We start from the raw sequence: 14,889 nt of genomic DNA on the forward strand, positions 1-14,889 counted from the left end.
TTTTTTTTGGAGATTAGAGTCTCAGGAGTTTCCTACCCAGGCTGGCTTTGAGCCATGATGCTCAGATCTCAGTCTCCTGAATAGCTAGGATTACAGGCATGAGACACTGATGCCCGGCCTTTTTAAAATTATTTTTCTGCCAATTCTGGGGCTTGAACTCAAGGCCTAAGTGCTGTCTCTGAGCTACTTTTGCTCATATTGCTCTAACACTTGAGCCACAGCTCCACTTCTACCCTTTTGGGGGTAATTTGAGTCCCATGAACTTTCTTGCCCAGGCTGGCTTTGAACTGTGATCCTTAGATCTTACACTCCTGAGGAGCTAGGGTCACAGACATGAGCCATTGACAACTGGCTTAAGGATTCTTTTAGAATTCCTATTACCTGACAGGTTAAGGACTATAGGTGCCTGGCTAAAACTCCTTATTTCTAAATAAATACAATTCTTCTTCTTCCTTTTTTTTTTTTGCTGGTCCTGGAACCTGAGCTCAGGGTTTGGATGCTGTCCCTGACCTTCTTTTACTCAAGGCTAGCCCTCTACCATTTGAGCCACAGCGCCATTCTGGCTTTTTCTGAGTAGTTTATTGGAGATAATCTCATGGTCTTTCCTGCCCAAGCTGGCTTCAAGCTGCAATCCTCAAATCTCAGCCTCTTGAGTAGCTAGGATTACAAGCATGAGTCACCGGCACCTGGATTAAATACTATTTTTATTCCATAGTTTTATAGCATTACACATACAGATTATACAACAAAAACAAAACTCAGTATAGAATTTCTGGGGAAGATCATTATAGCAAAAGAGTCTATAAAAGCCAGGTACAGATGGCTCACACCTGTAATCCTAGCTACTACTCAAGAGGCTGAGATCTGAGTATCATGGTTCAAACTCAGGTAAGGCAGGAAGCTTGATGAGCCTCTTGTTTCTAAATAACTACCAAAAAGTTGGAATTGGAGCTGTGGCTCAAGTGGTAGAGCATGAGCCTTGAGCAAAATCTATTGGATAACACATGGCCCTGAGTTCAAGCCCTAGGATTGGCAAATACACACACAAAAAGTTTATAAGATCAGTATAATATATGATAGCTGTCATAAAAAGTGGAAAAAAAGAGATGGAGTTATGGCTCAAATGGTGGGGCACATTCCTTAAGGCTCTAAGTACACACCTGAATATCAAAAAAGGTTGCCAAAAAATAGACAACACAGGTAATTATCAAAGTTGTTTATACAAAAGCATCTCTAAAATCAAGAGCCTTCCAGCAGCTGGCATCCTCTCTCTAGGACTATTCAGGAACCTTGACCTGCTAAATATCAATAATATATCCCAAGACCCCCAGCATCTTTCAATAAGGTACTTATACAGCAAAATGTTGATGTTAGAATTACACACCAGTTTCTTCGACTAACATACACCACTGCTCAGAATCTCTAGCATACATATGCATGCATACCATTTGCTTCTTTTCTTGTGTACTCTTACATTTAGCACAAAGACCACTTACATCTGGAACTGCCATCATTTTCTGAGTTACAATATTGTCCAGAATGAAAGAAAATGCCACCTGGTCATCATCATCTAGCAACGGATTGATTGCTTTCTCTAAACGAGCTAATTTGTCTTCTTTCTAAAATAAAAGAAAGCAAAGGCAAGTCAGGTTCGTGAGGTGTGATAACCACAGAAAATCTAGGAATAATCTAAAAGACAGGGGATATCACTTGGTAGCAGAGGACTTGCCTACCCCAGACAAGGCCCTAGGTTTCATCCCCAGTACTAAAAAACAAACAATTATAAGAAGTCTAAACTGATAGTAATTTTTTTGGTATAAGGAGACTTAATTCAATAAACTCATTTAAGACTCTACTAGGAAAAACTTTGCACTTCGATTTATCTATTGTTATAAATACTTCTTTTATCTTCTAAAATTTTACCTTCTCTGGGCAGGGAATGTGGCTTAGTGGTAGAGTGCTTGTCTAGCATACATGAAGCCCTAGGTTCGATTCCTTAGTACCACATAAACAGAAAAAGCCAGAAGTGGCACTATGATTCAGGTGCTAGCCTTGAGCAAAAGAAGCTTAGGGACAGTGCCCGGGCACTGAGTTCAAGCCCCAGGACTGACAAAAAAAATTTACTCTTTCTAACAAGTACAAAGGGGCATCAAGTTGAAAATCTTTTCATCTGTATAGGTTAGTCTTCTTGTGAAATATCTACTTCAATACTAACACCATCATCACACTTGTATTTTTCTTTTTTGGCCAATTCTGGGGCTTGATCTCAGGGCCTGGGCACTGTCCCTGAGACTCTCTGTGCTCAAGGCTAGAACTCTACCACTTGAGCCACAGCACCACTTTTTCTGTTTATGTGGTACTGAGGAATCAAACCCAGGACTTCATTGTGGTACTAAGGAATCAAACCCAGGGCTTCATCCATGCAAGGCAAGCACACTACCACTAAGCCACATTGCCAGCCTTCCCTTCCCTTTCTAAAGTCATATAGTTTCTGATCTTAATAGTAATTTAACATTTAATAGTCAAAATATGATAGCAAGTTATTATCTTTTATGGACTTAACTTTTTCCATCTACAAAAGGATTGACCTATATATTCCTAAGGTTCCTTCCAGGTATCTCATACCACAAATCTGCCATTCCCACATATACTCTTCTTTTTGTTAAATTCCCTACTTTCTAAACTCTGCCACCATGTACCTTCATATGTCATTATCTTTGTTTTGTTTGTAATGATTTACCTCTTTAAGCTTTTCATCACAGAGATCCAGCATGGACTGAGAAATCTGGGTCAATGAGTGTTTCGGCCCTACAAAGTAACAGTATAGATGGAAATATTAAGAATGGGAGGTAAAGAGCTGCCAACACCATTTATCCTTTCAATACATTTACTTGAGACTTAGTAAAGAGCCGTAAATTCTAGCTGCTGGATTAGGCAAATTCATCAACCTACTTTCATGTTTCATGCCTAAAACATAATAGGTATATATGAGTAAATAAACTAATTTTAATTAGTTTGTATCCATGCAATTAGTATTACTACTGGCTTTTTATGGAGTTTAGTAAAAGTTTATTTAGTAAAGCTGAGAAAAAAAAGAAATAAAAAAGGAAATCACAACACAAGCTGACATCAAGAATGGAAGCAGAGAGGTTTCACTACCTTTTTTTGTTGTTTTCCATTACTACTATTATTTTGCCGGTCCTGGGGCTACACGTCTGGGCTTGAGTGCTGTCCCTGAATGTCTTTTGCTCAAAGTTAGCATTCTACCACATTAGCCACAGCCCCACTTCTGATTTTTAGTGGTTAATTGGATATGAATCTCATGGGGACTTTTCTACCCTGGCTGTCTTTGAACTGTGATCTTCAAATCTCAGCCTCCTGAGTAGCTAGGACTAGAGGCATGAGCCTCCAACACCTTGCTGATTTTTTCTTTTTATCGGTCATGGGGCTTGAACTCAAGGCCTAAGCACTATCTCTGACCTCTTTTGCTCGACTAGAGTTCTACCACAAAGAGTTAAAAGAGCTACTTCCAGGTTCAAGTGGTTAATTGGAGATAAGAATTTCATGGGGACTTTTCTGCCCAGGCTGGCTTTGAATTGTGATCACAGATCTCAGCCTCCTGAGTAGCTAGGATTTATAGGCATGAGCCAACAGCGCCCAGCCTATTACTTCTAATACTTAGAAAATCACTCATGTTTGGGGAGTGACGATTTGTTTAATGATGGTTGAAGACATAAATGGATAATTTATAATATTTCTACTTAGTAGGAAAATCTGTAAATGTAATTTTTTTTGGTTGGTCATGGAACTTGAACTCTGGGCCTGGTCACTGTCCCTCAGTGCTTCAGCTCAAGGAGAACACTCTACCACTTGAGCCATAGAGCCACTTCTGGTTTTCTAATGGTTAATTGGAGATAAGAGTCCCACGGACTTTCCTGCCCAGGCTGGCTTTGAACCATGATCCTCAGATCTCAGCCTCTTGGGTAGCTAGAATTACAGACGTGAACCACAGGCACCCAGCTATAATTATAATTTTTTGTTTGCACAACTCAAGGTGTGGAATATTCTTATAATATCTGAAATAATCTCTACCACATATCAGAAGCTGGGCACCAGTGGCTGGCACCAGTGGCTACCACCTATAATCCTAGCTATTCAGGAGGATGAGATCTGAGCATCATGGTTTGAAGCCAGCCTGAGCAGAAAACAGGAGAGACAGGGAGAGCCTCAAGATGGTGATACTCTCACAGGTAGTCCCACTACATGTCTCTGACCAAACTAAGATCTAGGATCACAGCACACACTTTACCACAAGTGACTCACTCCTATCAAACTCTAAATTTAGACTTTTCCTACTACAAAAGGAATATCCCAACAGGCAAACAAGGAAAGTGAAACAAGAAAGTGAGTGGGACCCCTGCTGAGCAGCAGGACCCCGGGACTTTCTGCAGATTTTAAGCAGAGAAGCATCCCAAAACTGAAGAAATTGCTCAACACCAGACCTGCAGAAACTTAGAAGGGAAACCAGTGAAGACCTCGGAGTTGGCAAGCGAATCCCAACTCCAACCCTTCCTTTGGGCAGCAAACACTGCCATTGCAACCACCAGAAATCAGCACCACCAGCTAAGGCTCCAAAATCATCCCCAAATCACTACTGGACACAACATAAGGTCCTGTGCCAGCAGTGCCAGTGGGATCCCCATGGACCCAAGCCACCTCTGTACATGGTCCCCAGGACACAACAGCCCCAGCCAATCCCTTGTCCCAAGGGCCGAATGCCCTGCTTGACTGGGCACTCTGCCAGAACCAGCTCCCTCCCTGCGGACACCTGGGCTTCCACAGCCACCATGGCATCACTCTGTGGGCTCCAATGACCCTGCACAAGCCCCCCCCCCCACCCCATGCCTTCACTGCCGCTGCCAGCATAGTCCAGAGGTGCTGTGGATGGCCTTACCTGCTGAACTAGGTGGCCCTACCATGCCACCACTGACACAGCCTGCAGCCACCGGCAGCCACCACTAAGGCTACCCGATGTCATCCACCAATGCTGCTACCCACCACCACCACCGCCGCCGCCGCCACCCACCGTGCAACCCACTGTCCCAAGCTCCACCTGGTCCTCCCATCACCTGGACTCCCCACCCCACAGAGCAAGATCATTCAGCTGCTGCAGATGCCACCCCCCCTACCTGGTCTTGCCAATGCCCAGACACTCTCACTGAGAACCCGCCAGCACCATCCTGGCTGCCACAACACAGGCTCTGTGGTCTAGTGCACCACCAGCTACAAATCTTGTGAGTAACCCAATTGGCTTCACTCCCTGGGGATGGCATTCCTCTGTAAGGTCCCAAAGCCCTCTGACCCAAGCCCCCAGCCCAAAAGGGAGGAATCACATCAGAAGTGAACACTGATCTAAGCTCTGTTCCTAAACGTCTTGTGGCTCCCTGGGAAGCCTGGGAACAGAGCTCCATGCCTGTGATAGCAAACTACAAATCCAAATCTCCCCAACTCCCCGCCATCAGGCCTCAGAGTGGGATTCTAGGTAGCAGTCAAAAGGCCATCTGGATCCAACCAAGATATAAGGAAAGCAGATTATTGCAAGGCATACAAGGTTTTATCAAGAATCGCCTTAGAGGACAAAGAGGACTCAAGCTCCCCCAAACAAGCCAAAAAACTCACTCTTTAGATTTTTTTTAGGTTTTTAAAAAAATGTTTGTTTTTGATTCTTTGTGATTTTGTTTTGTCTTTAGGATTTGCTATTTAAATCTTCTATTTTTTCACTATAATTTAGTTTTTTCTTCCTCTTTTCTTTTTATTGCCACTCATGGGGCTTCAATTCTGGGCCTGAGCACTGTCCCTGAGCTCTTTATCTCAAGGCAAGGGTTCTACCACTTGAGCCATGGTGCCACTTCCAGTTTTCTCGTGGCTAATTGGAGATAAGAGTCTTACAGACATTCCTGCTTGGGCTAGCTTTGAACCATGATCATCAGATCTCAGCCTCCTGAATAGTTAGGCTTACAGGCGTGAGCCACCGGCACCCAGCTCTTCCACTTTTCAATTTCCTAATTCTAATTATTTTCTCTCACTCTATTCTCTTCATTTCTCTCCACATTATACTACTACTCTATCAGAGCTAACCTGTCTAGTTCTATACACAAAGTAAGGTCTTCTATGTATGTAAACATAATAATTACAGGAATTATCTTAATCAACTTTCCAATATTCAATAAAACTTTTTCTAATATCAGCAATTCTCCCAAATATATATATATATATATTTCTTTTCTAAGCTATTCCTTATATAATCTTTCTTCAAATTCTTTTCTACCTCTTACACTCTGAAACAAGGTCTCTAGTCTCTTCCTACTACACATACCAATCCTCTAAAAGCTGTTCTTACCCCTCTAATATCATTATACCCATTTTTTCTTCTTAATTTAAACTCATATCTCTCCAATCCTAACCCTTTTCTTCTCCATTTTCTTCAGTCCATTGATCTCTAATGGTTTATATCTGAGCCATCTTGCAGTTGGTTCCATTTTGACTGAGTACAAGGGGCCCATCTTGTTAACCTTAAGGTTCAGACTACTTATCAGCCAAACCCAGATCATCTCAAAAGTTACAACTATATATAATTTCCACCACAGAAACACAACATCCCTCTCCAAGCAAAAAAAAAAAAAAAGAGAGAGAGAGAGATAAATAGGGAAACATCTACCCATTTTTTTTTTTTTGTCAGTCGTGGGGTTTGAACTCTGGGCCTGGGTGCTGTCCCTCAGCTCTTCAGCTCAAAGCCAGTGCTCTACTATTTGAGCCAAACCACTTACGGTTTTTCTAGTGGTTTACTGGAGATAAGAGTCTCACGATCTTTCCTGCCTAAGCTGGCTTTGAACCTCTCAGACTACAAGGGAATAAAATTAGAATTCAACACCAAAAGCCACCAAAGTTGGCTCAGTGGTAGAGTGCTTGACTTGCATGCAGAAGGCCCTGGGTTCGATTCCTCAGCACCACATAAGCAGAAAAAGCCAGAAGTGGCACTGTGGCTCAAGTAGTAGAGCGCTAGCCTTGAGTTTGGGCCCCACAACCAGAAAAAAAAAAAAAAAAGAAGAAAGAAAATCCTGTAACACATGGAGGCTGAACAACACAATGTTGAACTACCAGTGGGTCATAGAAGAGCTTAGAAAGCAAAGTCAAATGTTCATGATATTTAACAAAAATGAACACACAAACTACCAGTTCCTCTGGGACATAGCAAAGGGCAAAGGCAGTACTCAGAGGCAAGCTTATACCTCTGAGTACCTGTATCAACAAATTGGAGAGATCTGAAACCAACAATTTAATGAGGCCTCTAAAGCTCCTTGAAAAAGAGCAACAAGCTAAACCTGAATCCAGAAGACGGAAGGAAACAAATAATTAAAATTAAATCAGAGGGGCTGGGAAGGTGGCTCAGTGGTAGAGCGCTTGCCTTGCATGCTCAAGGCCCTGGGTTCGATTCCTCAGCACCACACAAGCAAAAAGAAAAAAGCCGGAAGTGGCGCTGTGGCTCAAGTGGTAGAGCGCTAGCCTTGAGCTGAAGAGCTGAGGGACAGCGCCCAGGCCGAGTTCAGGCCCCACGACCGGACCCAAAAAAAAAAAAAAAAAATTAAATCAGAATTAAATGAAGAGTCAAAAAAAAAAAAAAAACAGAAAGGGGCTGGGCAGGTGGCTCAGTGGTAGAGCACTTGCCTTGCATGCCTGAGGCCCTGGGTTCGATTCCTCAGCACCACATAAGCAAAAAGAAAAAAGCCGGAAGTGGCACTGTGGCTCAAGTGGTAGAGCGCTCACCTTGAGCTGAAGAGCTGAGGGACAGTGCCCAGGCCCAGAGTTCAGGCCCCACGACCGGACCCAAAAAAAAAAAAAAAAAAAGAGAGAACCCTACTGCATTGTTGGTAGGAGTGTAAACTGGTTCAACCACTTTGGAAAGCAGTATGAAGGTTCCTCAAAGACTATACATAGAGCTCCCCTATGACCCAGCAATCCCACTTTTGGGCTTTTACCCAATCACAAACAAGGTCATACTAAAACTACTAACACAATTATGTTTATTGCAGCATTATTTATCATAGCTAAGATATGGAACCAACCCAGATGCCCCTCAGTAGATGAATGGATCAAGAAAATGTGGTATGAGAGAGAGAGAGAGAGAGAGAGAGAGAGAGAGAGTGTGTGTGTGTGTGATGGAATTCTGTACCTTCATCAGAAAGAATGACATTGCCCCATTTGTTAGGAAATGGAAAGACTTGGAAAAAAATAATATTAAATGAAGCCAGGCCCAAAGAAACAGGTCCCATGGTTTCCCTTATTCACAATAACTAGTATACATGTAGGATAATCTTACCAGACAAGTAGAAAAGTTCAAAAGCTATGCACATATGACAATAAAAGATGGTGCTAAGTGAAATGAACCCCAAGATAGGGACACAAGAGGTTTTACCTTTCTTGCTGTTGTTTTTAATGTACTTATAATGTACTATATGATTTCTTTTGTTTCTTCTGTATGTTCTTCCCCCATGGTATAACCCTGTTTTCACTGTATTTGATTCCTGTACCCTGCATCTTATATACATTTTTCTAATTTGGGGAGGGGAAGGAAAATAAAATGCTGAAATAAGGATACAGGATGACCCATTGTAACAATGAGATATACAAGACACTATGTTGAAAATGAACTTTACAACTTCGGGGGTGGGAGGGAAGAGAGCAGTTGGGGAGTTAGGGAAGGAAATGATGGTAGGGGAAAAACAAGGGAGGGAGTAACAATGCTCAAGAGGAAATGTACTCATTACCTAACTCATGTAACTGTTATCCCTCTGTACAGTATCTTTACAATAAAATATTATTAAAAAAAAAGAAAAGTCCAGGAGACACTTATCTCTAATCAACCCCAGAAAATCGGAAGTGGCTCTGTGACTTAAAGTGCTAAGGGCTCTAGTCTTCAGCAAAAAAGCTCAGCAGTACTACCCACGCCATGAGTTTTTAAGCCCCATAACCCACACACAAAACTGTACTTCAGTTTCCTTGAAATCCCTAATGGAAATTCAAAAACTTCTTCCAATATTTGACTTATTCCCAATAGTCTCTGCTTATGGTTGTTCTAATTTAAACTAATCTTAAAAGTAATTAGCCAGGCATGGGTGGCTTATGCCTGTAATCCTAGCTACTCAAGAGGCTGAGATCTGAGGATCGCTGTTTAAATCCATTGACTGGGCAGGAAAGTCTGTGAGACTTCTATCTCCAATAAACTACTCAGACAAAGCTACAGCTCAAGTGATTCAGGGAGCGCCCAGGCCCTGAGTTCAAGCCATATGACTGGCAATAAATAAATAAACAAACAAACACTTTAAGCTGGGCCTAGTGGTACAGGTTCATAATCCCTGCTACTCAGAGGGTTGAAGCAGGAGGACAAAGAGTTGAAAGCCAACCTATAATACATAATGAGGCTCAAGCTATAAAACACAAACAACAAAACTACATACATTTTCATCTAACTAATAATTCTGACTACTTTCTTTTAGTATCATTTGCTAGTTTATCTTCTTGACTATCCTCCTTTCTCTATCTATGTTAGCATTCTCCAGAGCCTAAACCTTAGTTCTATTTCCAATTCATTAATTAATTCAACATTAATTTGGTTATTCATCTAGCACATTTAAACGTGACTATGACATGTTCAATAAGAAGAATGTAAAGAAAAATAAGACAAGAGTTCCTACTGTAGAGAGTTCTTTGATTAGCCAATGAAAATGATTTGAAAATAATATTACTGCAAGACAGGGTATAAGCACTTTATACATAGGGATGATGGTAACAATACATACTAACAAGACGGTTGGGCTAAGGTGTGGCTCAAGTAATAAAGCACTTGGATAAATGCAAGCCCTTGAGTTCAAACCCCTGTACTACAATAAATACGTTGTTTGCACATGAAATATCTAAGTTGTTTTATAACAAATCAAGTCTGAAGATTTGAAGAGTAAGGAAGGCTTGTTCTGACTCATGTTATTAAAAGTTATTATTATATTATTAAAAGTTATTAAATCTTGCCCATGTAATTGTAACTCCTCTGTATGGTATTCTCACAATTAAAAAAAAATTATTAAAGCAGAGTAGAAGTCTAGCAAGTACACAACAGAGAAAGACCTTAAAAAAAAGGAAAAATGCACAAAGATTGTTACTTTAGCAGCATATATACTAAAACTGGAACAATACAGACTAGACTAACATGGTCCCTGCACAAGGATGACAAAAAATTTGTGAAATGCTCCATTGGAATGAAGTGCCGTTTTCTCATAGTATATGATGCCACATAATCTATTTCCTTTTCCATTGTTTCTGTAGTAATAAGCTTTACTATCATTTTTAATGTATGTAAAAATGGTGTAAGCTGGGCACCAGCAGCTCACACCTGTATTCCTGGCTACTTAGGAGGCTAAGATTTGAGGAGTAAGGTTCAAAGCCAGCCTGGGTAGCAAAGTTCATAATAATCTTATCTCCAATTATGCATAAAAAAAACTAGGAATGGAAGTGGCGCTGTAGCTCAAGTGGTAGAGCGCTCGCCTTGAGCTGAAGAGTTGAGGGACAGTACCCAGGCCCAGAGTTCAAGCCCCACAACCGACAAAAAAAACAAAAACAAAAACAAAAAAAAACTAGGAATGAAGCTGTGACTCAAGTGATAGAATACTAGCCTTGAACAAAAAAGAACTGGGGCAGTGCTTAGGCACTGAGCTCAAGCCCCAAAATGGCAAAGAAAAATAATTACAGAGTAATTCAAGAAAGATACACCTTATAGAACTTGGTTGTTTGTGAGTGTGGGAAAAAAAGGATGGGACCAATTATGACTGACGTCTAGGATGCAGAACTAGATATTAATACTATGAATCGAAATAGGCAATTAGATGAGTTGCCAGTAGGGCAGTGGGAAACAGATGTCTGGCAGACAAGCAGAAGCAACATATTTCCCCAGAAGGGAAGCAGACACTGGAGTGAAGTAATGAGAATGAATAAAAAGAAGTTATTACAAAAGATTTCTGGAAAAGTAAAGAAGAGTCAAAGGTGGCAATAAATGCACAAAAGTTCAAGAAAGATTTCCAAGAACATGTAAAGATTTTCAGCACCATTAGGCTGGTGAGTCTTTATATGCAGTAGGATGTCTGAAATAAAAAAGATGGACACTAACAAGTATTAATGAGTATGAAAAGAAATTGGAACCTGTATGAAGTACATGACAAGAGCTGATGAGATTGTAAAATGATGCAGGTGATCTAGACACTGACCAATGACCAAGTCAGAGTTCTGTAAAAAGTTAAAACAAATCCCAAGCACTGACAGCTTAGGCCTATAAGCTTATGCCTAGCCCATGAAAGGCTGAGATTTGGAGGATCATTGATTAAAGCCAACCTGGGCACTGAGAGTTCATCTTCAAAATAAACAGCAAAAAATCCAGAAGGGAGTCATGGTAGAGTAGCAGCTATGAGCAAAAAAAAGCCAAGCAAGTTTGAGGTCCTAATTCAAAACCATAACGGGTGAGGGAAAGAGAATGATAGAGTGATACAAAGTAAATAATACACAATACACTGAATTTGGGGTTGAGAAGGTGGCTCAGTGGTAGAGCGCTTGCCTTGCATGCATGAGGCCCTGGGTTCGATTCCTCAGCACCACATAAGCAAAAAGAAAAAAGCCAGAAGTGGCGCTGTGGCTCAAGTGGTAGAGCGCTAGCCTTGAGCTGAAGAGCTGAGGGACAGTGCCCAGGCCCAGAGTTCGGGCCCCACAACCGGACCCAAAAAAATTTAAAAAAACAAAAACAAAAACAAAATACACTGCATTTGTGTAAAAAGAGGGACAAACTATATGATATTTCAATAATGTTATTGAATAAAAATTACTTCTAATTGGACACCAGTGGCTCACATCTGTAATCCTAGCTACTCAGGAGGCTGAGATCTGAGAATCATGGTTCAACGCCAGCCAGGGCAGGAAAGCTCGTGAGATGCTTATCTCCAATTAATCACAAGAAAACCCAAGTGGCGCTGTGGCTCAAGTGGTAGAGCGCTTGCCTTGAGCTGAAGAGCTCAGGGACAGTGCCCAGGCCCAGAGTTCAAGCCACACAACTGAAAAAAAATTAAATGGTAATAAAAAACAATACTTGGGGCTGGGAAAGTGGCTCAGTGGTAGAGTGCTTGCCTTGCATGCATGAGGTCCTGGGTTTGATTCCTCTGCACTACAGAAGCAGAAAAAGCTGGAAATGGCACTGTGGCTCAAAGTGGTAGAGCACTAGCCTTGAGCTGAAGAGCTGAGGGACAGCGCCCAGGTCTAGAGTTCAGGCCCCACGACCGGCAAAAAAAAAAACAACAACAAAAAAAAAAAAACCCAATACTTTCGGGAGAACTGGTGAGGGGCTCAGGTGAGAAACCTGAATCTCAGGATGAAGGTCTTCTGGGATTTTGGGGGTTAGAGATATCCTAAAATTATGGATCATCTGCATTTGCTCTGGGACATGGTTTAGATTGTTTTTCTGGAAAGCCTGTGATTACTCTAAAAGTTTAATGTATTTTAAAACATACCTAGGGCCAATGGTAGCAGACTCAACATAGAACTATGCTTCGTGGTGTTCTGGGAAAAACCTTTCGACTTGTTGGCTATACTATTCAGTATGGCTGTATAGCCCACTGTACTTTTGAATATGCTGGTGGTGTTGTAATGTGTCCTGGACCACCAATGGAGCCTCCAATTCATAATTCAGATATTGTCTTTGCAGAAAATCTTAGTTGGCATTTTTACAGTATCCAAAGAGGTGACATTGTGATTGCAAAAAGTTCGAGTGATCCAAAGTCAAATATTTGTAAGCAAGTACTTAGTCTGGAAGGAGACAAAATCCTTACCACTAGTCCATCAGATTTCTTTAAAAACTATAGTTATTGCTAGGGTTTGAACTCAAGACCCCATGCTTGCTAGGTGCCAATGGGTCATGTTTGACTAGAAGGGGATAATCTACAGAATTCTATAGTCCATTCCATATGGACTATAAGAGGACGAATTTTCTTTAAGACCTGGCCGGAGTGATTTTGGATTTCTACGTGACAGCCCAAATACTGACAGATTTTCTGAAGATTAGCAAACACTTATTCTTTTGACTTGATTATCGTCTCCTGTTCAAGTGAATTTAAACTGCAGCTAAAACCATGTACGTGTCAATAAACTATCTGCAATTCAAAAAAAAACCAATACTTTCTAAATGACAGAAAAAGTACACAACCTGATTTTTTTAAGATCCATAAATGCATTAATACTTTGTTATCTTTCAATTAATGGAAACTAGTCTGAATATAGAAAAGCAAGCATAAGGTAAGGTAAGGATGTGAAAGGTAACCTTTATAGTCAAGTAAAAAGTCATTGTTACCATTGTAGGTTGCACTATTTTTCACAATTAGCTCCAAATGTTCCCTAAACTCTTCCCGAGATGGGTAGAGGCGTTTGCGCACATTTTCACGAAGTGTTTGGAGGTCCATTGGTCGAGTGATGATTTTATAGTAGTCTTTTACAACCTTTGCATTGACTGGAGTGTGGAAAGGGTATGTCTGTAAAAAGAAGCAGCAGCACCCTTTATGAACAAAGAAAAGAAAACTTGCCAGAGCCAATTCTTGAACACTTCACACTTACTCATCTCCTTGGCCATAAACTCTCAAAAGAATCTAGATGCAATATGTCTGTTTCTTATATAAAAAGCTACTAAAAAAGGAACAAATAAAACTACATCCCAAAGAAAAAGGATTTCCAAGTACCTAATTTTATACACTACTGCCCTCTACCTGAAGTAATAGATAAAACAACAAGCTTTGCTATTGTAGAAATCCAAAGGCAATGAGCTCACATTTGGAAGGTCTCTCATGTCATTGATGATAGACTCCAAGATAGATGATAGTGTCACCATAGGGTCAGTCCGGCGCCGGTGGATAGATTTATGAGGTCTCTAAAGAGAAACAAGAAATCAAAATGTTTTAGATCCTGTAATATTTAGATCAAGGAATATTACAGAAATCTTATAGCAAACAGTATGAATAATTTTCAGGAATGGCCAGAGGATAATATATCAAGAGCTATGTCACAGAAGACTGGGGAAATCACATTTAATCAGGAGGCAATATAGATACTCACGTTCAAATAGTCACAGTGAACTGTGGTTCCAACCCGTCGTTTCTTTTTGGGAGGAAGCTGTTGTTTAGGGAACTTTAGAACCAGAGATTTTCTGCGAACTTCATCCGCACTGCAATCAATAACATTTTTCATAACTATGTCTAGTTCCCAAGAGGAAAAAAAGTCTATAACAAAAAGGTCCAAGTTACATAAGCATGAGCCTGGGGAGAAAAAAATCCAAGGCATAGCTGGGCACCGGTGGCTCATGCCTGTAATCCTAGCTACTCAGGCAAGGCCTCACAGGATCTCCAAATTAGTAAAGAACAAGGCCAAGTCACGTCATCTCACTTCCCTAGGCTAAAGGAATTTAAATCATTCCAGTTCAAACATTCTACTTTGGGGTTAAAGGAACTTGATTCAACTCTGTACAACAGAAATGAGGAGAAAATTAAAAACCCAGGCAAGAAAATTTACTAGTTTGCATTTTTCATTTTAATGCCCACTTACCTTTTCAATACCTTGAGGTATATGGGATAGCGCATTTTCCTGGGTTCCAGTAGCTCATGCCTATAATACTACCCATTCAGGAGGCTGAGATTTGAGAATTGTGGTTCAGAACCAGCCTAGGTAGGAGAGTCCATGAGACTCTCATCTCCAGTAAACTACTCAAAAAACAAAAAATAAGAAGTAGAGGTGTGGCTCAAGTGGTAGAGTACTAGC

General features: G+C 40.9%; 1 protein-coding gene, 1 non-coding gene and 1 pseudogene across 7 annotated transcripts in view; 2 read left to right on the forward strand and 1 right to left on the reverse strand.

Moving 5' to 3' along the window:
• Taf1 (TATA-box binding protein associated factor 1) overlaps positions 1-14,889 on the reverse strand; it is a 105,557-nt gene that overhangs the window by 41,066 nt on the left and 49,602 nt on the right. For all 6 annotated transcript variants that reach the window (XM_042694846.1, XM_042694847.1, XM_042694844.1 and 3 more), the window contains exons 26-30: positions 14,191-14,299; positions 13,907-14,005; positions 13,436-13,613; positions 2,741-2,808; positions 1,497-1,619 (exon numbers count right to left, since the gene is read on the reverse strand). In XM_042694846.1, coding sequence (XP_042550780.1) covers positions 1,497-1,619; positions 2,741-2,808; positions 13,436-13,613; positions 13,907-14,005; positions 14,191-14,299 — 577 coding nt within the window. The remainder of the gene's footprint in view (positions 1-1,496; positions 1,620-2,740; positions 2,809-13,435; positions 13,614-13,906; positions 14,006-14,190; positions 14,300-14,889) is intronic.
• On the forward strand, positions 10,211-10,312 carry LOC122120704. The gene has a single exon (XR_006149779.1). It is a non-coding gene; the product is annotated as a U6 spliceosomal RNA (small nuclear RNA).
• LOC122120609 lies at positions 12,520-13,217 on the forward strand (annotated as a pseudogene).

This window comes from Dipodomys spectabilis, unplaced genomic scaffold, assembly GCF_019054845.1.
Source record: "Dipodomys spectabilis isolate Male_0828 unplaced genomic scaffold, ASM1905484v1 ptg000176l, whole genome shotgun sequence".
Classification (NCBI taxonomy): Eukaryota; Metazoa; Chordata; class Mammalia; order Rodentia; family Heteromyidae; genus Dipodomys; species Dipodomys spectabilis.